General features: G+C 37.2%; 1 protein-coding gene across 1 annotated transcript in view; it reads right to left on the bottom strand.

Moving 5' to 3' along the window:
* Window positions 1-648: 648 nt before the first annotated feature.
* The window catches only part of CDC5L (cell division cycle 5 like), a 49489-nt gene continuing 22911 nt past the window's right edge, over window positions 649-27226 (bottom strand). The window contains exons 9-16 of the mRNA XM_080806297.1: window positions 25989-26137; window positions 23991-24153; window positions 21988-22152; window positions 19300-19380; window positions 18769-19011; window positions 15314-15511; window positions 4091-4303; window positions 649-3330 (exon numbers count right to left, since the gene is read on the bottom strand). Coding sequence (XP_080662423.1) covers window positions 3226-3330; window positions 4091-4303; window positions 15314-15511; window positions 18769-19011; window positions 19300-19380; window positions 21988-22152; window positions 23991-24153; window positions 25989-26137 — 1317 coding nt within the window. The 3' untranslated portion in view covers window positions 649-3225. The remainder of the gene's footprint in view (window positions 3331-4090; window positions 4304-15313; window positions 15512-18768; window positions 19012-19299; window positions 19381-21987; window positions 22153-23990; window positions 24154-25988; window positions 26138-27226) is intronic.

Here is a 27226-nt window from a genome sequence, read left to right as displayed (position 1 = left end):
CAATCTCAAAGAGGTAAATTTGAAAGCAAAAGTATAAAGGAGAAAAAGAGTAACTTTATAGACTAGCAAGTCTTTTATGAATGACCCCAACAGATGCAAGAATTTACATACTAAACAACAGTTATCAAAATGTATGAAACAAAAGCTCGAAAGACAAACAAGCTGAAATTGAGAAAAAGATCTAGAAGATTTTAAGACACTTATACAAGATAAGAAAATGAAGTTTGAATAATATAATTAGAGTGGTTGAATACTGTTCGTTCACCTCTGTCGCATACAAACTGCATAAAGCTTCACTTAAAACATTCATAGAACTGTTTTTAAAATGCTGGGCCCCAAAACCTCAAATTTTTTTGAAAGATTTCATTTATTTATTTGACAGAGAGAGAGACAGCACAAGCAGGCAGAGCAGCACACAGAGAGAGAGGAAAAAGCAGGCTCCCCGCTGAACAGGGAGCCCGATGCAGGACTCAGGACCTGAGCCAAAGGCAGCCACTTAACCGACTGAGCCACCCAGGAGCCCACAAAACCTCAGTTCTAAAAAGCAGAAACTACATAAGCCATACTTCCTTGCTACAAGGTAAAAACGCTATAAGTAGCAACAATTAAAAAAAAAAAAAAGCCAACCACACAGAAATTTTTAAATATTCTTATTTAACCAAAAATTTAAGACAGAATAATAAACTACTCAGAAAACAAGACAAAACAATGTAGCTGGGATATCTGAAATGAGAGATAACCAAAACCCTTCATTTGTATACAAATAAGAACAAAAACATCAGAATCAAACAGGGCAAGAAACTCTACAGAAAACAAAAGAAATACACATAAAATGAAAAATTAATACATTTTAAAACAAATGACAAGTGATAAATCCAGACACCAGGGTTTTTTCTGAAGGGAAAAAAGATTACCTTTAGCAAGTCAAATCAAGGAAAAAATTAGGAAATGGTAAAACTAAGATCAATTTCTTATAACTTACAAGTAACAGACTTAATATAAGAGATTTCTTACTCTCTATTAAAATCCTCTGCAAAAAAATGTCTTAAATTTCAACCAAATTAAGTTTTCTGGAAAAGTATAAATTACTTAAATTTAGCAAATAACACAAAAGGAGAAATACATTTTAAAACAAAATTTTTTAAAACAAAATTTTAAAATCAAATTTAAAGATACTTCAATTTAAAAAGAGGTAACATAGTCACAGAAGAAACTGTTAGCAAGAAATTACTTCCCAAAAAGGCTCTCAGATCAGAAGTTTCTCAAGCGCAATCCTTCAGTCTTCAATGGAACAAATCACTCCAATAACATAACTGCTTGATGCAAAGAAAAATATACGTAGTTCTCCTATTCGTCTTACACAGCTAGCAAAATCCCCATGTCAAAAATTGGACTGGTGCACCTAGGTGACTCGGCTGGGTGAGCACACCCCTCTTGATCTCAACTCAGGTCTTGACCCCAGGGTTGTGAGTTCAGCCCTGTGTTTGGGCTCCACCCTAGATCTAGATGTGGAGCCTACTTTAAAAAAAAAAAAAAAAAAAAGGACAACAGCCCAAGAGACTAAATTCACTTAGTAAAAATGCAATTTTCCTAAATAATCTATTAGCAAATCAAATTCTACAGGGCCAATAGGGCAGTCACATTTTAGGAGAAATGTACTGTAGGGCATCATACTTCACAACTAATTTTCCCAGAAAAGTAGATGTGAAAATAGGGAGGATAAAATGGTTGGACAGCATAAGTCTACTCCTGCTGTTAGGTATTTTTTTCCTTTGGAGACTGCACTTTCTTATCTCAGTGTTAGTTTCTAGTATTTCAAAGAGATCTCACTCATGCTGGTGGGGGTTTTTTGGGCTCTTTATCATAATTAATTTCTGTCCCAAAGTTACTGAGACTTAAATATGCTTTCCAACATTAGTTTTAACACAATCACTTAATGAATGCTTGTAAGAGAATTCGATAAATGTGAACGTGAAAACAGTTACCAAAATCACTCTCGGAGTCCTGTTGGTAAAGAACCCTGGGCTTTCCAAGGTACTAACAAAGATGATGCAGAGCTATCTGCCAGTTAAACCTGCACTGCTATATGGCAAAAGCATTCGCCGTCTGTCTACAATGCACCAAGACTGCCAGTTCTGAAATTACGCAAACCTTGGTCACTTTTTAAAATTCCCAACAGACTGTAAGCACCACAAAACAGGAGTCATGCCTACGTTACTCATTGTTCTATCTCCACGACTCTGACACTGGGTATATAGTTAATAAATATCTGATGACTTCATGAATGAATCCCTCCTTCCCTCCTTTTTAGTCCCTAGGATTCTTAAGATTGGGAAATTTCCCAGGTAAGTCCAACATATTGTAGCCAACTAATAACTGTCCCAAAAGATTTCATATGAATTATAAAGTCAGGTCTTCCCATTCCTACCCATTCTCCAAATTCTATACTTGTGTAACGAACTTGCTAAGATAAACACAAAGCTTTACTAAAGTTCAACAGCCTTATTAAAATTAATCTTTAAAATGCCTTTGTCAAAAAGACATTTACAAGAAAAGAACAGGTCGATAAAAATTAAATCTTTTGAGTCCTAATCCATAAATTCTGTGAGTAGCTGAGCAAAGAAGACACCTTCCCTAAAGTTAAACTGAGGAAAAAAAACAAAAACAAAAACAAAAAAAACCTAAGGTGTTAAAATGTTAATCTATCTTGTCAGTGTACTGAGAAACAGTACTCTTTGCTAAAACAAAGCCACAAAAGGACTCCTCTTAAGGAATTAAGATACTGGATCACCATTTTGATTACCCAAGAGTTACTCATTAAATATGACACAGAGTACATACTTGCTGGTTTGTGGGCACTTTAAGTATCTAATTACTTCAAACAAAAGGCTACACTCTCAATTTTTTATATTTTGTTTTTATTCAAGAGTTTACTCACAGGCAGCACTTAAAATCAGGCTTTTAAAATTAAAGGCCAAAACTAAAAAAATTTTGCAAATATGACACTGCTAAAAGAATGATCATCTTAATAATTTAAACCCTAAAATGTCCTGTGGAGTTAAAGTCTTTATACGTAGACTGTGTAAGATCGATATCATTTAAAATAAACAACTGAAAAGCCACAGATTGTGGGCAAATTTGTCAATGAAGATAATCATCAGTTTCAGCCTTCCAGAGTATGAAAACCAGTAATTAATTCATCTTGTGACAGAATATAAACTATGTTCAGAATTTGGACTTTAAAGTCTCTTTCTCCAGCAGCAAGTCAGCATATCTATGCTGAAGTTCTTTTTCTCTTTCCTGCTGTCGCTGAACATCTTCTTTTAGACACTTGAAGAGACAAAAATATTAAATAATTATTTCATATGCAAACACACTGAAAATTTAAAATATCTTACGGTACTTTATCATCTTACAAATAGCTGAGCTACATCATGACTCTTAAGAGGTAAGTATTCCCCCAGAGAAACAAGAAATAGCAACTACTTACGCTATAAAACCAGTACTGCAACCATTCTGTGGCCAAATGACTACCATCCTGCTGTAAAGTCTCTGCTGCCATCTCAGATAAACAAACCACTGTCACCCTATCAACACCTCCAAACGCACTTCAATAAGCCCTGACTGCCCTTTACCTGGGCAGCAACTATCATGCACACTTGGGAAATAAAGTTAAACTAAATCCTGCCAAAGGAATTTCCTGCTTTAGAATGACCAGCTATATTTCCAGCATCCTAAATTGTAAAACAGACACTGGCTAAATGTACCTCAGAGAGCTATAAGGATGGGATGCAATTAAGCTTCAGGGAGACAAATCACAAGGGTTACTCATTCTATTTCACAGTGTATCAATAAACAAACCAGAAAATTAGTAAAGGAAAAGCCATTGTATCTATCACTGGCCTGGTCTACCCATCTACACATGGACAATTCTAGATAAGAAAGTCAAAAACTTCAGGCTTTCATTGAAAAAAGCCAGACAGTATCAACTTCAGAGATAGTCTGCACAGGAAAAAAGAAAAAACAGGAAAGCCCTGGTAATTCTTTGCAGTTCTCTTTTTTAAGCAATGCTGCAAGGCAATAATGTTACCTCTAGCCTCCGGGGAATGGCAGAATCTTCATGTTTCTTGAGTTCTTCAAAAGTGCGTAACTCCAAGTAAGCCTGCTCAATTTGGTCCCATAAGTCATTCAACTGTTTCATGAGCCCCATAGCACGAGACTGGTAACCCCCAAGCAAAATTTTCATCTTCTTCTCCATCTTTGCAGCTCTCTTGGCTTCCGTTGTCATGTGACCCCTGTTTATCTGGGGGTCGGGGGAAGATCACATCAGCAGACATGAGAAAAGCAGGTTAAATAACAGAACTAAAAAGGCACTACTGGTTCGCTTATCTCCTCAAAGCAAAGGTACATCAGAATTCCTTATATTTTAGCTACTGTAACACGAAATTTGGTCTGAGAAGGGTTTGTCTTGCACTACAAGGGTTTCACAGTTTAGTCCCACATCATCTATCTGTAGTAACTTCACCCAGGATTCAACTTCAAAGCAAGCTTGAATTTCGTAGTATAAGAAAAACTAATCTCTACTTCTGAAAATAACTTCTGCTATCATTAATCTGCATTGATTTGAGGACTGGCAGAGACCCATCTTTACCACCTTTATCCCCAAAATGTACTTCTATACAATATGATGACTACAGCTAACACTGCTGTATGATATATAGAAGGTGTGGAAAGAGTAAACCTTAAGATCACAAGAGGACATTTTTTTCTTTTTTTCTTTTCTTCTTTCTTCCTTTTTATTTTATCTATATGAGATGATGGAGGTTAACTGAATCTATCGCAATAATCATTTCACAACACATGTAAATCAAACCACCATCCTGAATACCTAAAGTTTATACAATGATGAACATCAATCATTTATCAATAAGTCAGGAAAATGCACTTCTGTATTATACACCTAGTACATTTTTAACAACTGAATAATGTCAATTGATGCACCATAGTTGTAATCAAAATATAACCCCCTTAATCTATAAATATTTATTTTTAGAATGTTTTAATTTTAAACATGGCACAAAACCCATTAAAGGAAAAAGAATATCACATTTGGCAAAGAAAAAAATCTTTAGTTTTTGGAAAGTGAAGACACCAGAAAACTGAGACAGTTTTCCTATTAATATGTATATTGAAAAATAATAAATAAATAAATATGTATACTGAGCACAGATGGGCTGCTTCCTCAACTTATTCTAAAAATTAGGGGGGAAAGAATTCAAACTCACTAAAGAAGAGGAAGAGGACCATTAACAAAGCAATCTATCAACAAAATTCTAGAGCTGATGCAGGGGAGAGAAATCCCCAGCTGAGAGTCCAAGGAGAGATGGCTGAGAAGGAAACAGGTGTGTAATAAAGAATCCCATTCACATAACACCTACTCTTGGTGTATATTCTAAATCCCACAATATAATCACTTTGCATTTTTTTTTATCACTTTGTATTTTAAAGTGATCTGCAAATACATGTTTTCAACAAACGACAGGTACAAATTATGAGGTCAGAGCCACAAGAATAATGATTAAATCTGTGTTACCTTCCTATGCGTGTGTCTGTTTTCTTTCCTCCCTCCCTCCCTCTCTCCCCCCACTCTCCCACCCACCTCAACTGATTCCGTCAAGTGACTTCAAAACTAAGTACTTTCAAGATAATGTACACCCAAATGACAATCCATAAAAAGCTAGTAAGCTTTTATTCGTGTGCAATTCATTTGAATAATAAATAATGTCCTTTATAAAGGAGCCATTTTCCTCTAATAGATAACAAATCAAAATAAGTTCCATGGCAACGATGTGTGTCTAAGGAAACTGGGTGGAGTCAGGCAGCACAGGAGAGGGGCCAGCGAGTCACTCTCGCCCCCCAGCACTGCCACCCCGCTGTTCTCAGTCTATGCAAATTATTTAAACGTTCTTTCCCCATCAGTAAAATGGCAATCACTGCTATAAGTTATTATGGAGCTTAAGTAAGATAACAGATGTCAAACCCGTAGCCTCCCAATGACTAGCACAGAGGAAACAGTTAACAAATGTCAGGTCTGATTACAATTATCTTATATATACTAAGAGTTTAACCATTTTGCTCTCCCCTCTCCAATGGACCAAAGGATTAATGATGAGGCTTTAAAACCTTAAAATCCCAACTTTAATAAAAAATGACCCAGAATCCTTCCTAAAAATAAAGCAAGGAAAAAAATAGCTGTTTCTTCTTTTAAGAAGGCAGTTTGCCTCTCGAGGACAACCACAGCAAGTAACAGGTACTGGAACGTGTATTCCCAAGCCAGTGGCTTTCAACCCCAGCTCAACTTTAGACTCATCTGCAGAGCTTTTCAAACCTACCAGTGCCAGTGCCCTAAACCCATAGACCTTTATTTAAATGGTCTCAGACCTTGGTATTTTTAAAGCCCCCAGATGACTCTACTAGGCAATCAGGATGGAGTTGCACCCAATTTCTTACACTGTAATTCAGCATGTTCTAAGATACTCAAATCATATGTGGACGCAAATAAACATTCCAAAAACCTAACATTAACAGCACAGAATTTCAAATTAATACACATAGCACATTTTTTCTGAGAGAGTGAACGAGCAGGAGAGCAGAAGGGGATAAAGGAAAGGGAGGGGTGAAGGAAAGAGAATCTCAAGCAGACTCCCTGCTGAGCACAGAGCCCTACCACAGGGCTCAGTCTCACCACCCTGAGATCATGACGCAACCCGAAATCAAGAGTCTGATACTTAACCGACTGAGCCACCCAGGCACCCCTATACATAGCACATTTTAAAAATCAGACATACAAATTTTCATTTTCATTGGTTAAGATAATTCAATTAGCTATGCACTGTACTCCATGAATATTCAATTTCCAATTTGGTAAAACAGCGTAATACTTATGTTCTAAAAGTGTTTAATTAGTCACCACGGCACATTTAGTATGACTGGTACCTCGTAACTGGGCATTACCTCACCTCCTACAGTTGAGTTACTACGCTTCCCAAACTATCAAGGATTTTAAAACTGCAAAGTTGCTAGCTTCCATTTCATGCTAACAATTTCACTTAATTTAGCTCAAGCTTTATATAAAATCTTCTGGCTCAAATATTGTACCTAAGATTCCAAGAAAATATGGAAATAAACTATACCAAAAAAATTAAGCACAGGAAAAAATTAATTTATAGTCAAATAACTACATAAATTTAGTCACAAAAAGTGTAAGAAAAATTAAATGCAGCTTTAAACATTCAATTTAAGCTCAGTTTCCTGACATCTGCCATCTGATCTTTAAAATGTGAAGGAAGATTATCTGTACACTTTGTAAAATGTTCAACCTATACCTGCTCAATGCGCTTTAGGAGCGAAAAACACTAACCTATAAGGTCTGGCTTTTTTCTAGCCAAGAAACCTCAAACATGAAATGCACATGGATTCATGGAACAGAACTGACTTAAATTAGTCCAACTCCCCCACCCCATTCTCATACACCACAGAAACATTAAAATCCAACAAGGTGTTAAGACCTTATTGTTTAAAACACACACACACACAAAAAAAGGAAAAACCATACTGTGACTTAACCAAATTCGAATTTCTAAGCCTTTCTAAAAAAAAATTAAGTATCAGCAATTGCCATTCCTGAAGGACAACTTATATTGAACAAAACAATATTGGCCTAAGGAACTTCCACAGTACATTAGAACTGAGTTACAAAACTTTTTTCTTTCCCCCCAAATCTTTATCTACACTTAGAAATGCACTTCAGGGGCGCCTAGGTAGCTCAGTGGGTTAAGCCTCTGCCTTCGGCTCAGGTCGTGATCTCAGAGTCCTGGCATCCAGCCCCGCATCAGGCTCTCTGCTCAGCAGGGAGCCTGCTTCCTCCTCTCTCTCTGCCTGCCTCTCTGCCTACTTGTGATCTCTGTCTGTCAAATAAATAAATAAAATCTTAAAAAAAAAAAAAAAAGAAAGAAAGAAATGCACTTCAAATTCTTCTTAAAACATGGGCGCCTGGGTGGCTCAGTGGGTTAAAGCCTCTGCCTTCGGCTCAGGTCATGATCCCAGTGCTCGCTTCAGCAGCACATATACTAAAAAACAGGTCATGATCCCAGGGTCCTGGGATCGAGCCCTGCATCGGGCTCCCTGCTTGGCGGGGAGCCTGCTTCCCCCCCTCCCCTCTGCCTGCCTCTCTGCCTACTTGTGATCTCTGTCTGTCAAATAAATAAATAAATAAAAAGATATCTCAAGCCAAGAACTAAAAAAAAAAAAAAAAACTTAAAAAAATATTCTTCTTAAAACATCTAATAGAGATAGTAGCAGAGATAGGAGTGGAGATAAGGTTACTTTGTAAACTTGTCACCAGACAAACCTACCAGATATGGTTAGAATGGAAGCTTATGCTTTACTTATGTATCAGCACAAAATTTCTAATAATACAAATAAAATTCACTATTAGAAAACTGTACCTAGGGGTACCTGAGTGGTTCAGTGGGTTAAGCATCTGCCTTCCACTCAAGTCATGATCTCAGGGTGCTGTGATGGACCCCTGAGTGGAGCTCCATGCTCAGCAGGGAGCCTGCTTCTCCCTCTCCCTGTCACTACCCTCAGTCTCTCTCTAATAAATAAAATCTTAAAAAAAAAAAAAAAAGAAAACTGTAACTATGAGAAAATTAAAAGTAGGATAACACTTGATATAATTAAAGCTGACTATATCCAAACTGAAAGAGGAAAAATTCAATCCAAAAGAGATGAATGAGAATGTACCTACATATCAATGTGTGGGGGATACCAAACTGACAAATTTCGTGTACTGTAACTCAGTTTTATAATACAATGTTTGGAATTTGCATCAAAATAATGGGAAAGGGAAAACAACATACGAAACAAAAGCAGCTGTGAGTTGATACCCCTAGCTGGATGCTAACACTTGAGGACTCATTAAACTCATCTATGTTAGGGTATATTTGAGAACTCCCATAATAAAAAGGTTCTATAAAATTCAAATTCAGTGTCTACTGCAGAGGTTATTTTGTTAAGACTGTACACCACAAACCATGAAACATCAATACAGTGAAATATAAGAGACATCAAAATTTACAAGTATGTCAAAGATTTCAACACACCAAAATGTATATACGAAATGTTAAATTACAATCCACAATTATGTTAAAATCCATTTTTACTAACCAAAATCTGAGCCTTAAGCCTTACTCAATCTCTCTGTGAAAATCAACCATGTCTCAAATTTCAGACAGTCATCAAAATTTATAGAATAAAAACTCAGCCACTTTGTTGTTCAAGGTACCAAAAGTTACTTCTTGATACCTGAGAGTATCAAACCAAGTTCAATTCAATTCAGGTAACACTAAGGGTGTTGACAGACCTGAAGAGACAGGGAGAGAATTTCCATTCACTAAACCTCCTAATTGCAAGGCACACAGTATCTCATTTAATCTTCTAGTATCTCAAACTCTCACTTCTGTGAGATAAAAACTATTAGCCACTCAAATATTACAGGTAAGGAAAAATATTACAGGTGAGGCTCAGAGAGGTTAAGTAACTTGCCCTAGGCCAAACGGCAATGAAGTGAAGCAGCTACGGAATGTGTCCTATTTCAAAGTTCAACAAATTAGGCCACACCTAATGGACAAACGTCCTCCTTGCCTCAGCCCCTGAAATGCAAACATGCCTGAAGAAATTCTAGCTGTGGGTCTAAATGGCTTAATGCCATCAGACAGTTCCCTGAAAAACAAGTTATTCTAGACACACATAAACAAGATCTTAATTTAATGGATCTGCCCATCATTCTTTCCCTGAGACATTAGCCTACAAGAATTTTATTTGACACTTGAAAAAGCTTTGACTTTCCCCAGCTTATACTTTTAAATTCCTAATTCTTTTATTCTTAACAAGCTATAAAATCATAAGAAAACAAACATCTCTCAGAGAGATTTTACAAGGAAGAAAAGGTTATTTAATAACTTAAGAAGTTGGACAGAATATAACTAGTGTATTAATTACTTGGGGATTTTGCCAAAGCTGTTCTTTGCCACAACTTTATAAATGAGAGCAAGTGATCAGGTTTCTTTTTTTTTTTAATGATATCTGTAATAGTATACTATTAAATTAACAAAGTAGTATATGGTGATTCCAATTCAGTTCTAAACACCTTCCTCCTTTAATCCACACATAGATGCATACGGTAATTTTTTTCTATCTCTAGTCATACATACACATACACACACACACACACACCCCACACATATATAAATAAATATATACATGCACACATATGCATTCCTCAAAATGTTAAGGCAATTATGTCTGGATGGCAGGTTTCTTTTCAAATTGTTTTTTAATTTCTTTTTAAACTTTCTACAAAGTACAGGTATTATTTTTAGAAAAACGCCTACAAATGTTATTTTTTTTAAATGCATAGAAGAGAAACTGTCTAAAAAAGACTGGCCAGAGACCAATGGAAAACTGATGGTCCCCAGGAGATGAATCAGTGGAACCGTAAGTGTTTCCTCGGGTCATTACAAAAGGGGGCTGTATGGGACTTATAAAAGTGTAATTGTTACTTTCAAACTCACTAAGTTTGTTAAGGTTACTAAGCCTAAGTAATTCCAAAATAAACACATTATCCTTGGGTCGCCAATACTGTCTTCAGTTCAAGTCTGTTACAGTGAGGTTCAGAAACATTAAGAGCATCCCTCAGTGAAACTCTTGCTTGGGGGCCCAGAATATAACTTTATACCACTGGAAAAACAGGTTTAAGGATACCCAAAATAAATACAGAGTTGATGGCAGCTCCACTTCCTAGTCTATCATTTAGCAACATGATCCTATAGTAGTAACGATGCGGTTCAACCACCGAAATGTTTGCAAACAACAGGAGTCGGTGAGTGCCTTTCCTTTAATCTCTATACTACTCACTAGGGTTCAGTTCTCTCAGTGAAGCCTCTCCACACTGATGAGCTGCAGTAAGTGATTATTACTTATTATTAAGTGATTATTATTATTATTAATCCAAGTAAGTGATTATTACTAGCACCTCCCTAAGTTAGCAACCACCAGGCTGCATCCCCACAAAGCAAGCTAAGCGGTGAGGCAAAACCTTACTAAAGGCCTTTTCGAGAACAGTAATGTACCAACAAAGCAATACCAAGAGCACTTTACATCTGCATGAGTTAGGAAATGAAACACACAAAACAAACTCAACTCCATGTTGAGGCATAACAGAAGCAACACAACTGTACCAAGGAGATCTCTGATCCAGCTCTAGAGTTCTTGATAGAAACCACCAAGAAATCTGTCAGTGCCTCTAAAGGTCAAAGCAAAGAGCAGAACTTGAGAAAGGGAGCATTCCAGAGTACTAGAAACTTCTCTCCTGTGCCCCATGTCATCCCTCCCCACACACACCCACAAGGGAACATAAACCTGCCAAGTGACTACAACATATAGTCAGTCCCCCACGCAGATTTGCCCAACAACTTGATCCTTACCCTAAGCTTTGACTCTCTAAAGTATTAAGGGTGAATTTTTTCCCATGTAAAAATATCTGACTTTATAACAAAAATCACTGAGAAAATATGATCCCATTGTGCAGTCAATTTTGCTGAAATACAACCATTCAGTAAAGGCAAGGGTCCTCATAAGAGTTCTACAAATACATGGAGGAGAAGGATTTTGAATGTGTTATCTGTGTTAAGTTACTTTATTTCCAAGAAGCCGATGTTACATAGTATTTCTTGACTAAGCCGCCTGTGCCAGTAAAATACAGGGAGAAGTATTACTTCTGGACCTAGTTTCCACCTCTAAGGAAAGCCTTTCCATTTTTATAGCTAACATGACAAAATCTACTTTTCAGCCAAACTTCCTCAACACAGCAGTTTAGATACTATTTCAAATACTATTAACTTTAATAGCAGGCCTAAATTCAGACTTCTCATTTCACTTTTGCACCTACTGGAAATTATTTCACTCAAAATAATTATGTCTTCAGACGATTTCTTATTTCCACTTAAAGTGGAAACAAATTAAAACACTTCAAATTCTATTTGCACTTCCCAAATACAGTAATGAGTCATTTATCTGGCATCATCAGAAAATGAGGTTCTCCACATGGAGCATTTTCCAGATAACTGAAGTCCACAAGAGCACAGAGCTTGTCTGCTTTGTTCCTGCTGTATTCCCAGGGGCTAGAACAAGGGCTGGCACGGAGAAGATGCTCAGTAATAGTCACTAAACATAGGATGACATGAAGTACTAAAGCCCTCTTATTTTTCACCGCCTAATAAAAATTTTCCTAGTGTTTCAGCCATCCCTCTTCAAAAAAAAGAAAAAGAAAAAGAAAATGACCCCGAACAAAAATTAAGCGTTGTGTTTGTTTGTTTTAATCTGGGACATCACTACAAACAGCAATCACTCCACTCTCCTACCACACACCTACAATGCCCTGCGAAGTTACTAAAATACCATATTTAAATGACCTTAACCTGCTATGCTTCCTAACTTTTCCTTTTCTCATATTAGCTATCATTTCTGTTTGCTGCTGCTGCCTTTACACACATATGTCTGACAAGGTTCTAAAATTAAATCTGCCTCCAAAGCAGAATAAAATACATGAACTTGGTTACAATTCTGGTCTTTCCGCTTACTTCTGACTTGTGACTACGTTCTGATTCTATGCATTTAACAGACTCCTTACACTACCCACCACATTCCACATAAAATCTGAAATGGTTCTAGTAGTTTTAAACGAATATCTTAAGGGTTTTCATTTAAGTTCTACGTTTCAAATACTAATCATGAGTAATGGCTCAAAGATCAGCTCCGATATAAACCTCAGGGCATATTTTTTAATCCATTTAGGAGACACCAACCACGACAAAGCTGGATTTCATCTTGCTTGATACACTGTGATAGGGCCATAATTTAGATTCACTGTTCCAAAGTTCATGACAGCAAAAATCAAACACACTGGCAGCCATGGTATATTGTGCTTGCACAGAAAGGCATATCTCCCTGAACCTAAGAGTGGAAAGAATAATTTAAGTATAGCATTTAGTTTATATAATACAACTGGAGTTCCTTCCCCACAACAAACTTTGAATAATGTTTATAATTTAGCAATCAACTGAAATGATGAAAGAATTACCACAATTGAAATAAAATATTTATATATTTCAAACCAGTAGAATTGTGTCTTCAAAAACTAAAATAAGCTAACACAAACCTAGTTCTGAATTAGGGATGGCTACAAATAAAATGGGGGATTTGTTTATTTGGGTTTTTGAATCTCTTTTCTTCTTTTTAAAGAGTTAATGAACTTTCATTTGAAATAAGTGTAGTTTACTAAATTAAAGGATTTGATTACATATTCTTTAAAAGTAACTAGCTGGGTAAACAATAAAGTAAGTTATCCAGAAGTCAAGAAAAGAAAAATTACTTCAGACTGTTTTATGAATATTCTTCCAAAATCACCAATCCTTCAACAAAAATAGTTCAACGGAAGATTTCAGTTCCTGGTACTGAGCTGAACAAAGAGAACCACATGTTTTTAATGGTTGCTCATAAACGACCCAAATAAATCTCCAAAAGAACAGCAGTGGTTCTTTCTGTATTTTTCCCTTCAAAGCTCACAAGACCAATTCAACACAAAAATAAAAATTACTGTACTTTATGGCACCACTCACTTTGTGACACATTTATTTGCTGTCATGAAAGTTAGTGCCTCAACAAAGTAAATGAGATTTAGGGAAAAAATTTTTTTATATCTTAAAGAGCACAAAATGTCCTTACCACTTGAGGCAGAAAAAGTTTACCCACCTCCAATGAGAAGTTTTCCAAACTAAGTGAGAGACCAAAGTATTTATATATCAGTGTTACAAGGAAGCTTTCCAAAGAGCTTTCTAATCAATTATGATGTGACCTTAGATCAGGATTACATTGCTAACTACCACTTATTAAATAAGAAACGAAGCCTACACAACAGAAAACAGAACTTAAAATGTGACCAAAGATGTTCTCCTTTCCCTGACTTTCAACTGTGAATTAAAACACAGCACAACAGCACACCCTGCTGGAAGTTAGCATGACAACTGGAGGAACTAGCAGCAACTGGATTGAAAGATTTCACCCAATATGAGAATTACTTCCAAAAGAAATTACTTTCCCACTAAATGATAAAAGAGGCTCACAGGCATTAACCATCACGTGCCTATACATGTGGTCTTAAAGATAGTTCTAAGACTTAGAAAAATTTCATATTCAAAGAATGCTTTTTAAGGTTCATTTCCTTAGCCCCACACAGCACCAACCACACCAGGTGATAGGTACTACCATTTTTTATTTTAACCCTAAATAAAAATATTTTCCAAACTGCTTTCTATAAAAAGAAACTGGTAATCACATAAGAGGAAATTGAGACCATTTCTGCATGTGATTGCCTGTAGCACCCCTTGCTCCCCCATCCCATCCCGGCCTCAGAAACATCCCTAAAGACCACCATTAAAAATCCACAGGGCAGCCTAGGGATCCACGAACCACAATTTACATGCCACTGGCAAAATGCCTACACAGACTCTGGAATTCAAAACACGCGGACTATATTAAGAAACCATATGCCATGAAACTCCCATCTAGAACATTTTAGTATTTCCTCAGATGTGAAAAAAATCACAGAAGCCATTGTCCAATCCAGCTTGATGCTCTCTTGTAACAAATTCAAAGGAATTGAAGAATTAACAGAAAGGAACCAAACTTTTATAAATATGCTCCACTGGCTATAGAAAAAAAAAAAAAGCTTCTTGGTACCACTGAGCTCCCTCCTTATCTAGCACTGATGTACACTGTTCTGAGAAGTTAACATTTCTTGCCTCTTGCTCCCACATTTAAAAGGCTCTTTTTGACCTGTGATCAACTTGGAAGGCATTCTGTCTTGTAAAGTCCAGCAATTCTGAAAACCAACAAAAAGCCAAAGAAGATCAAACACTTCAGTGTAGTTTTCCCTCAAGAACTGCAAAAGCAAAGGGCACCTGGCTGGGCCAGTCAGAAGAGCATATGACTCTTGATCTCAGGGTCGTGAGTTCCAGCTCCACAGTGAGTGTAGAGATTACTAAAACAAATAAATAGACTTAAAAAAAATTGCAAAAGCAATAATCATCTCAGACTTCAGGTCTAGTTTTCTGAAACAGTCTCCAGCGATATTATTTGATTCATTATTTCAATCAAGGTAAACTTTAAATTAGGATTTTAAAAGGATACCAACCTCGAGCCTCTTTTCAAGTGACTCAATCCTGTCCTTTTTGCTAGCTAGGTTGGCCCGCGTGTAGCGGCTCTGCCCAGGAAGATACAAAACTTGACTGTAGCATTCTTCCCACACCTGGTTGTAAGCTTCACTTGAGAGTTCTCCGTGGCTCATACCTTGTTTGACCACTTCCATCTCCTGTACCAGAACGTCCTGGGCCTGTGTGCAGTAATAATTTCAGTAAATTTGGGTACCAGAATAACTTGCCATCAAGAGAGAGCTTTATAAGACTAGTTTTTCCTCTTTCTTTGGGTAAAGGCAAGGTTGTGGTTGATTGGTTGATTTTTTCTTGGAAGGGAGGAACAATACCTCAGCAAAATGAACTAAGAAGCCAGTTAATCGGTGCAGACTGATCTGAAAAGTCAAGCGTCCATGTATCACCAATAATATCAACATCCTCTGCCTACACTCATTGTAATAATAGCCACCATTTCTGGGATATCTACTACATGCCAGAAACATTTACAGGTTTCACCTACATTATCGCCACATACCACAACCACCTTACAAAGCAGCTGGTATTAACCCCATTTTAAAGGTGATAAAACAGGCTCAGAGAGATTAAGCAACTTGTTCAAAAATGTATCACTAGGAAAGGCAAGGCAGAATCATGACCAAGCCAAATGGTGCTTATGCTTGGCTGTGCTCCTTCCACTCTACCAATCCCACCCTACACATTAGAGTTCACAGGATTGTGAAGGGGAACTAGACATTTCTTTTTATATATGCCTTTTTCTCATCTGATGAAATGCCCCTGACAATGCCAGAGAAGGAGACGAGGGCACAGATCAAAAAATAATGGATCACAGACCGGCTTTTACTTACTACTAAAGAAAATAAGGAGGCGGGGGGTGCGCCTGGATGGCTCATTCATTAAGCATCTGCCTTCAGCTCAGGTCATGATCCCGGGGTCCTGGGATCAAACCCCACATTGGGCTCCCTGCTCTGTGGGACACCTGCTTCTCCCTCTCCCACTCCCCCTGCTTGTGTTCCCTCTCTCGCTGTCTCTCTCTCTGTCAAATAAATAAATAAAATCTTAAAAAAAAAAGTAAAATAAAACCAATTTCTAACCCAAAGGTAATTCTATGGGGCTTATTTAAAAAAAAAAAAAGAGAGAGAGAGAGAGACGACAGAATGAGGGGGATAGAGTGGGACAGGCCTGGATACAAATCATAGCTTCCATTTAAGGAGCTGTCTGAACTTAACATCTCTGAACTCATTTCTCATCTGTAAAATGAGGATCATACCTACCTATCATGTGTATTATTAGGATTAAGTGATACAATATAAAGAGCCTAGACCAACATTAGACAATGACTCCATGAGCACACCACATGAACTTTTTCTAGCCCTTTGCTTCATGGCTCAAAACTGACAATTTTTTTGTACCTTAAAGAAAGCTTCCAATCATTCTAGTACATCAGAAAATAAGACAGACCAAAATACATAAAATCAAATACAAAAAACTTTAAACAATGGAAAATAATGTCTATAGAAGATAAAGACTAGATACTTTAAAACAGTTTATCTCTGGGCACCTGGGTGGCTCAGTCAGTTAAGCATCTGCCTTAGGCTTGTATCATGATCCCAGGGTCCTGAGATCAAGTACCGCATTGGGCTCCCTGCTCCACAAGGAGCCTGCCTCCCCTTCTCCCTCTGCTGATCCCCCTGCTTGTGCTTTCTCGCTCTGTCAAATAAATAAATAAAATCTTTTAAAAAAATAAATAAAATAAAACAGTATCTCTGAGGGGAAGTGATGAAAAGAAACCAATGTTAACATCCTTAATGAAAATCTGACACTTTCATAACAGAAATGGTATTTCATTCCCAAACTGTACATAATAAAAATTTACAAATTCAGCTCCTGTAATTATTAGAAAAGAGAGGGCGCCTGGGCGGCTCAGTTGGTTAAGCAACTGCTATCAGCTAAGGTCACAATCCCAGAGTCCCGGGATCAAGTACACATTGGGCTCCCTGCTCCACAGGGAGTCTGCTTCCCCCTCTGACCTTCTCCCCTCTCGTGCTCTCTCTCACTCTTTCTTAAATAAATAAAACCTAAAAAAAAAAAAAATTATTAGAAGAGAATATGACTAAGTCATCTAAAGAATATGCTAAGTAAACAGCTGCTTCAAATTCTTTCTGGAACACAGAGAAATATAAATACATAAAATATAAAAGAATATTCGAACTACTCTGTAATGGCTTCAAATAATCCGAAAGCACTACCTACAATTATTATTTTCTAAAAATTTTATTAGAATATACGCCCACAGAACCTTCTATTGGGCAAAAATAGATCACAACATGATCCGTATTTCAGGTTTCCACACATACAGTAAATTCCTAAATCCCATCTCCCCCTATTTTCACTCTAAAAAGAGGAGACTGTTCAAGTATGGAGTTCAGAGTGTAATTCTCAACCTCAGTCTGATGATTAAATGTGCTTGCCACAAGCACAGGCCCTCAACAGATGTCAGTTTCCCATCACACTTACTAAAAAAGAGTAACTGAGACTCACTCAGAAATCAGGGACAAACTGTTTAAATATAAATCTAAACCCTCCTTTTCTCATTTTCTAAAAATCCTTAAATAAACACGTATTACTTTTGCAACAAGAAAAACAGAAAGTAAGAAAAAGGCAAAGCGAAAGCACAGGAGAGAAGATAGAAAAAAGATAATCCTATGGGTTTTCTCCCAAGTGCGCAATAACCCATACCAATCAACAGGTCTGTCACTGCCCCTCAGGGCTAAGGCCTACAGAAAAAAGAGTAAAGCTAATGACCAGTCTGCTTTCAACTACAGCACCAACTGTATTTTCTCATACTATGGAACAGATTTCTATTCACAATCACAGCTGTTCGCTCTGTCAAAGCAGAAATAATCAAATGCATATGGAGGAAGAGGCAGGACAGACTTCATACAAGAAAACGTTTCTGTATTTACTTATCCAAAAGGATAGTGGGAAATCCTGAGAGGGGAATAAATTCAGTAAACAGTATTTCCTTTCTCTGACTGGTGACTAGGTGAAAGAAACATTTTGAATATATGCTTGCTTTTCATATTAATCTAATAAATGAGGTTTAAGTATTAAAGGTATTCAATTCTACTCAGAAGTAGCAGAGTTAAACACAGGAAATGGCAATTGCAGCAACTATCCATCAGACACAGACCCATGAAACAAAAATACCTTGCCACCTAAGCCAGCAATCACCTGAAGCAGCTCTGTCACACAAGGGAAGGGGGGAGTGGTCAAGTATGTATGTCTTCTTCCTAACACTTAGGATGAACATTTATCTCTTAAACACATAATTCATTTATGACTATCAGCAAGAGAAAATAAGCTCACACTCGTCCATGATACACAGTTACTTAATAAATACTTGAATCGAGACTGAAATATTCCTACTGAATCATACCTTTTTCAGCTCTTCTTTGGAGAATTTTTCATAAGGGTTATGTTCCAGATAGGCAATGTGTTCTGAATTATTAGTACCAAATCCTACAGTTTTTCCTTTTTTATTTCCAGATGGTTCATAAGGGTGATGTAGAAGGTCATAATGAAGCATTGTGATCATTTCTTTTTTGATTAGTTCTTCACTTTTTTGTAAATCTGTTAGAGGTGGTTCTACATTTAGAGGTCTTAGAATGGTTTCATTTACCTAAAATTTTAAAACAAGTACAATCACCAAACATATCACTGCATTACTGATGCTATTACTTGTTCTAGCATGAATTAAACAGCAGGTTTACATTTTTAAAAGAAACTCTTTTTTCCTTCTAAACTCTTATTTATACCAGTGAAACATTTTAGAGATTAAATCTGGGAACTGCTTTACTATATTCCAGAAAGTAGATAAAATTATGTTTCACAGACTTTATGAATGATATAAAAACATCAATCATAGAAGAAACTTAAAACTTCCTAAGCCAGAAATTCTAACACTTACTTCTGATGGTCTTGGCAGATCTTTCTGGACAGCTTTGTGCATTCGTTTCATTTCCTTTACACGCTCTGCCTCTCGTATAGCCTTAAAAAATTATTGTTATATCCATTATTACAGCTATGCAGTATTTGCCACATTTCAATAAAGCTGAAAACACTTTAATCTGCAAGAACATGTATGCTCAAGAGCTAATGCTATAGAAATCTGTGGAAGTTTGTAGAAAGACAATATAAGGCAATAGAAATCAGTCTATTCATTCAGTACAATTACAGTACAAACTAAGAACTGCCAACAGCTACTAGAGCATTCTCCAAGCTTACATGGCTCCATCCATCAGATAGTCATTCTTTTCTTGTTTAAATTGGAATCCTGTAAAAATCCTAGAAAAAAAAAATCCTAGAAAAGAGCACAGGCAGTAATGTCCGTAACATCAGCTATAGCAACGTTTTCTAGATATACCTCCTGAGGCAAGGAAAAAGAACCAAAAATAAACTGTGGGAGTTACATCAAAATTAAAAGCTTCTGCACACTGAAGGAAATGATCAATAAAAACTAAAAGGCAACCTACTCAATGGGAGAAGATATCTGCAAATGACAAAACCCAAAAAGGGTTAGTATCCAAAATATATAAAGAACTTACACAACTTGACCCCAAAATACAAATGATTCAATTAAAACATGGGCAGAAGGAAAAAAAATGGGCAGAAGACACGTCTGTAAGATGACATCCAGATGGCTAATGGACACATGAAAAGATGCTCAACATCTCTCATCATCAGGGCAATGCAAATCAAAAGTACTATGAGATAGGGGCACCTAGCTGGCTCAGTCTGTAGAGCATCTGACTCTTGCTTTCAGGGTTGTGAGTTCAAGCCCCACACTGGGTATGGAGCCTACTTAAAAAATTTTTTTGAAAAGCTACAATGAACTATCATCTCACACCTGTCAGAAAGGCTAAAATCAAAAACACAAGAAACAAGTGTTAGCAAGGATGTGGAGAAAAAGGAACCCTTCTGTACAGTTAGCAGGAATGCAAGCTGGTACAGCCACTCAGGAAAACAGTATGGAAGTTCCTCAAAAAGTTAAAAATAGAACTGCCCTATGATCCAGCAATCACACTTCTGGGCATTTACACACAAAAAAACATAAAAACATTAACTCAAAAGCATACATGCACTCTTATGTTTAGAGCAGCATTATTTACAATAGCCAAATTAGAGAAGGAGTTATCCATGGACAGCTGAATGGATAAAGACGTGCCGTATGTTTGTGTGTATATACATATCTGTATGTGTGTGTACGCATGTGTGTATGGATAGAGAAGACATAATACACCCCCACACACTACAGTGAAGTATTATTTGGTCTTTAACCATAAAAAAGAATGAAATCTTGCCATCGGCAATAACATGGGTGGAGCTAGAGAGTATTATGCTAAGCGAAATAAGTGGGTCAGAGAAAGGCAAATACCACATGATTTCACTTGTATACAGAATTTAATAAAACAAGCAAAAGGAAAAAAAAGAGAGAGAAACCAAGAAACAGACTCTTAACTACAGAGAACAAACTGATGGTTACCAGAAGGCAGGTGGGTGGGGGGTGGGTGAAATAGGTAACAGGGATGAAGGAGGGCACTTGTCATGATGAGCTCTGGGTGTTATACGAAAGTGTTGAATCATGACATTACACACCTGAAATTAATACTACACTGTATGTTAACTATATGGGAATTGAAATAAAATTTTAAAATAAAAATAAATTGGAATCCTAAACTTAGAAGGGACTCTCAGTTGTTCCTCCTGCAATACAACCCTCACTTCCACCCCAAAAGTTACTGATTTTTAATTTAAAAAGCCCAGCCAATGAATGTGCTGTTTCCTGATTCTTAAATCATGAATAATGTGGGTTAACACATTAGAATTTCACAGCATTTCAAAGAGTAAATATAGGGCAAAGTAACTAAAAGAACTAAACACAAAAAGTACTACCCTGTATTACCCACCAAAAAGCACATTCATGTGATTTCTAAGATATATTTGTATTGATGCTATTCACACTTCAGTACCATATAATTACTCAATTTCTAAAATTATCCTGACATGGACTGCAGCAAGAATTCCCAAAATGACCTCAGTGTGAGTTCAAGAGTCACCACTTTCCAAACATGAAAGCTGGGAAAGTTAATTAACCTGAGCTTATTTCCTTACTTCTAAAATGAAGCTAATACGCATCCATTTACATCACCAGGCTGGTATGTGCAAATGAGTAAGTAACTAAACGGTAAGATGTATCAGTACAAGATGTTACTAATATTATTTCGACACACTCTAAATTTCCCTCTCCATCCCTGCTTGTACACTCTCTAAATAAAAAAATAAAATCTTAAAAAAAAAATAGACTGTGTATTTTAAAGAGGTATAATAAATCTGATGAGATATTTAAATTATGTAAGTACACATATACATACATACACATTTTAAGAATGCCTATCAAAATATTCTCAGTGTAGTATTAATTACATGACTATATTATTAATGATGGTAAGTAATTTACTTCAGGGCTATCTTTTTAAATACTGAAAAAACTTTTTTTTTAAGTAGGGATCTTGACACATTTAATGACTGTTCTTTACTCTTTCAGACACTGACACACTCAGCAACTTCATACTTCCTTCCAAGCACAATAACCTACCTGCTTGCGTGCATCCACATCGGCAGCATCTTCAATGTAAGTATCATCTATTTCACGGTCTTCCAGCTCCTTCTCAGCATTTTCTGGCAGAACAATTTCGAAGTCATTCTTAGGGGCAGGAAGGCCCAACAACCCTAAGCGGAGATGTTCTCGAGATTCTCTTTCCTGTAGAAAAAAATTGGTCCTTCTCAATTCACACACATTAAGAATTCAACCAATATTCTTTAAGAGTTTCTGAAAAAGAATTAGCCTATTTCAATTCTAGAAAAATGATCCCTAACTTCAGAGCTGAGACAAGTTTTTTGCTTGATTCCTATCTCACTTTCTTCTCTAAATTAAGATTAAAAACTCTGATTTGTGACCAATACAATTACTCTGGATATTCTAACAGAAGGTTTGGGAATTACCTCTGTAGGGGCAGAAAAATCTTTCAGATTTCCATTTAAGGAAAATATTTCTGACACTGAAATATAACAGCAAATGAAAAGAAGTTGTTCAAAAGTCAATTTGTCCTTGGACTAATAAAACCTAATCTGAAAAGATACTTGAATTTGTGTCTTTATTTTTAGTAGAATTATATCACAGGGTACCTGGCTGGCTCAGTCAGTAGAGCATGCAACTCTTGATCTCAGGGTTTTGAGTTCAAACCCCATGTTGGGCAGAGAGTTTACTTAAAAACAAATGGAAGGAATGAAGGAGAGGAGGGAAGGAGGGAGGGAGGGAGAAAGGAAAGAAAGGGAAGGAAGGAAGCCCGGGGAGGAAGGGAGGAAAGGAGGAAGGAATTACTAGATCATATAATGGCCAAAGAAAACAGTCTACATTTCCCCAGAGAAACTGCCTGGTACCCAAAGTTTTCCCCAGTACATCCTTGGCTTACCTTTCCAGTGTCATTCCCCACAGCTGCATTACATGTATGGTAGGTGTGAGGACCCGATGAGCTGCTATGTCCAAAACACGCTCCATGCTTACTCATATCATGGCCTCCATCTGAGATAACCCCCAATCTACTGAGCATACCTCCTCAACGAAGGCTTTCCAAGTGCCCACCCAGCAAATGTGATAATTTCTATCTTTGGCCCCCTAAGTATGTTGGTTTTACTCAGAGAGCTTATTCTGTTCTTATGTTATAATTATTTTCTGACTTGGTTTAGTATGCCAATCTCTCTAGAGTATAAACTTCCTTAAGACAAAGAACATCTTTACTCAACCTCAGATCCTGTCAAGTCTCCAGATCAGTGCTTTGCACACATTACATTCTTCATTTGTTTAGTTGTCATTTAGCCATTCACAGTTGACATTAGTTGATATCAACTTGGGCATCAAAAAAATTCTAAACTAACCAAATCTATACGTGAAGTTAGAATTAAATTTGTAAAGTGGAAATAGACCAATGAAGTTGGAGCTCATTAAAAGAAAACTCAAAATGATTTTCTGTGGCATCACATAAAAGATCCATAGTGACATAATAAAAGCAGTAACAAGGGCAGAAATAAAACTGTGGCTTTTATAATTAGCTGTCTAGATCAGTTTGCAAAATACACAAAGGAAAACTTCACTAAGATAAGTAATAAATATCAACTTAACTTTGAGATCTAGACTGTTCTTCCAAAAATATAGAGCAAACAGAGGAATCAAGGTTCAAAACCTAATTCATGAGATGTTCCAAACTCAAATTTTATTTTACAGGAATAGAAAAAAGAAAGTATCACTCAAGAAAGTAAACTATTTAGTTATTAAATGATAAAAAATAAAACCGTATGAGATACAAGGAGCATTACTATCAGCATAATCAATATTCACAAACATATTACGAATAAGTAGGCTTATGAAACCAAAAGGATCTCCTCCTCAAGTCCTCCAATCATTCTTTTCTGGCATCCGCAGCTGTATAGTTTCTTAAGGTGTATGCAATATGCACCAACAAGGGGAAATATTTTAATACGGCACCCATGAGACAGAACAGTTTTTTTTAAAAAGAGTATTACAAGGGAATTGACATGTACCATCTGCTTCACATAAGAGGGGTCACTGTAGTCTGCCATTCCATCCTCAGGATTAATGTTTAACTTGTCTCGAAGAGGTGTTCTACCAGGGGTGGAGTTAATAACTGGTTTGGGAGTTGTCCCACTGCGGGGAGTCAATCCTTCAGATCCATGAGATGGAGTCCTAGAAAGGTAGAAATTCCAATTAATAGAAGTGCCAATTTTATCTGGATCATGCTTTCTAATGTTTTTAACATAAACTATTTTATGTGAAAATAATGTGAAAGCATAAAGGAAACAAAGATCACAGAAATTTTGTCTCCCTACCTGGTTTTAAGTTAGCTCTCTAGGTTAAAATGTAGGTTTAATTCTAGCAGCTTAGTATTTACACATCATCTTTTCACTTCAATGACTTCAAGTTACAACATTTGACACTCTCTTGCCCTGCTGAACTAGGCCCACCAAACATTATTTCAACCTTTCCTTGACACACTGCACGGTGGCTAAGAACATGGAGGTCAGCCACCATGCTCAAACACCCCCAGGAAACACTTTTTGAGTTCAGGGTCTTCATCTTATCATCTGCCCCTCACCACCAGGGTCTATTGGCTAGAGCACCACTATCATGCGTGTGCGTGATAGTTCCTCCCTTTACATTGTTTGGAAACCAAACACCAGGCCTATATGTACTGAGTGAGGACAGAGATTCTCTTAGGAATAAAGTCCACAGACTCTGCAACTTATATTTTAATTGATCAAAGTCTTTCATTGTTTTTGTTGTTGTTGCTTATTTCCTGTATCTTGGCTCTGCTGCAGACAAGTGGCACTGCCAGACAGGTGTTCCCAAAGGTGAGGTGGGGTATTATCATGGGACATGGTCCCTGCCCCAAAGGAGCTTACAGTCTAGTTGAGACAAGACATAGACGGAAAAAGAGGGATTAGGCTCTCCCACAAGCCTTGCAAAAGTGTTAAATATCATTTAAGGATTTGGCTGCCGATGCTTCTCAATCCTGCTGTCAGATACAGCTGTAACAGTTTGAAATGCTTCCTATACCAAACAACCAGGAGGGGGACCTACCCTAACACTGAAAACTAAAAGCCCAAAGATTTCCAACCTTAAAAGCTCAAAGTTCATTTTAATATGACTCACTTCTACAGCATTTTTATCTTAAAAATTCTTCTTAAAAAACAGTAACTTGGGACACCTGGGTGGCTCAGTTAAGCCTCTGCCTTTGGCTTAGGTCATGAACTCAGGGTCCTGGATGGAGCCCCGCATCGGGCTCTCTGCTCAGCATGGAGCCTGCTTCTCTCTTTCTCTCTCTCTCCCTCTCTCTCTGCCTACTTGTGATCTCTCTTCTGTCAAATAAATAAATAAAATCTTAAAAAAAAAAGTAACTTAAAACAAAAATTATAAACAAAGACCAACTCTGACCTCTAGTTAATGATACGCACAAGTGGTAGAAGTGGTAGAAGTGAAAGTGGTATAAGTCAAAGGCACAGAAACCTGCAACTTACTTTGAAATGCATTTAAAAATTGGATGGACTTACAGATAGATACATGATAAAGCGAACAGAGTAAGATGTTAACAACTGCAGAATCTAGGCGGGAAGTAATATAGATGTTTGTTTTCCTACTCTTTTAATCTCTCCGAATGTTAGAAATTCTCATAATAAAGTGCTGGGAGAAAAGCAGTAGTAATATACAGATAAAGGACTACAATTTTCATACAATTCAACAAATGGTCATGAAGAGTGGACTCATTCGTCCTTTTAAATCAGATAAAATGAATTCAGAAACAAGGTGACAGCATCAGAAACTCTGAAATAAAAAATAAGTTCCAGATAGTTTTAACGAATTCCTGGATATTATGTTATTTACTACTATGAGTGAGAAGAAACCAAAAAGGCAAGTTAAACACTTATTTCCATTCTCTATCAACATTACTAAAGTAAACACCCCCAACGCATGGATTCCACTTTTCCTAAAACAGGAAAAAAAAAACAATTTATTCACAGTACCTGAATGGGGTGGAAAGAACTGTGTTTGGGGTCTGTACAACCTGCCGCTGTGGCGTCACACCTGAGAAGTCACTCTCGTGCAAAGGCGTGTTAAGTCCACCTTTTAATGGGGTGTCCACATTGGTCAGAGCCATGAGATTCTGAGCTTCCTGATAAACAAGAAGGTAAAGAAGTGTGTTTTAACAGTTCAGGCAGGATAGCAGAACCCTCTCTTCTGGTCCTATGACATAAATCTCAAAGGAGACAGAATTCTTACACCTTATCTTAATGAACATCAAGAGAGAAAATGAACTCTGGGCCATGGCAGAATTCAATACCTCCATTCCTCTGTCAGTCTAACACAGCATGTCAGAGGTTTTGGAATGAAGTTTAAAATGTCAAGAAATGTTTTGAAATGAAATTATCATGACACAAAAGCTTTATTACTGTGCCAAATCTCTTTACAACCATAAAGAATTAAGAATTCAAATTTCCCAGGGGCGCCTGGGTGGCTCAGTGGGTTAAAGCCTCTGCCTTTGGCTCAGGTCATGATCCCAGGGTCCTGGGATCGAGCCCCATATCGGGCTCTCTGCTCAGCAGGGAGCCTGCTTCCTCCTCTCTCTCTGCCTGCCTCTCTGCCTACTGTGATCTCTGTCTGTCAAATAAATAGATAAAATCTTAAAAAAACAAAACAAACAAACAAACAAAAGAATTCAAATTTCCCAATGTGAGTCAAGGCTAAATGTCAGAACACCCAGATTTTTTTTTTTTTTTAGAGAGAGTAAGAGAGACAGAGCGCATGAGCACACGAGCATGCATACATGTGTGAGCAGGGGAGGTGGGTAAGGGCAAAGGAAGAGACAAAGGATCTTAGGCAGGCTCCACACTCCACACAGAGCCCAACACAGGACTCAACCTCATGACTCTGAAATCATGACCTGAGCCAAAATCAAGAATGAGACACTTAACTGACTGAGCCACCAGGCATCCCCAGAATACCCAGATTTTAGTCTGTCTTTATTACGAACTCTACTCAGTCTTCATTAGCCCCTGAGTCTCAGTTTCTTCTACTGAGAAGTTAAGATACCACTAACTGGCCTATCCACTTCCTGCGAAAACTCTTGAGAGCAGGTTCTTTTCTGAAGTTTTGCTGTTCTCTTTAGGCAAGTCTGACAATGCTCTTTAGCCCCTCTACCACAACTCTACACTCACTACGATCACTGCACCTACAATCTTCTCACCCCCAACTCCAGCCCTGT

This window comes from Martes martes, assembly GCF_963455335.1.
Source record: "Martes martes genome assembly, chromosome: 6".
Taxonomy (NCBI): domain Eukaryota; kingdom Metazoa; phylum Chordata; class Mammalia; order Carnivora; family Mustelidae; genus Martes; species Martes martes.
The sequence above is the reverse complement of the archived record's forward strand: the minus strand, read 5'-3'. Positions and strand labels throughout refer to the sequence as shown.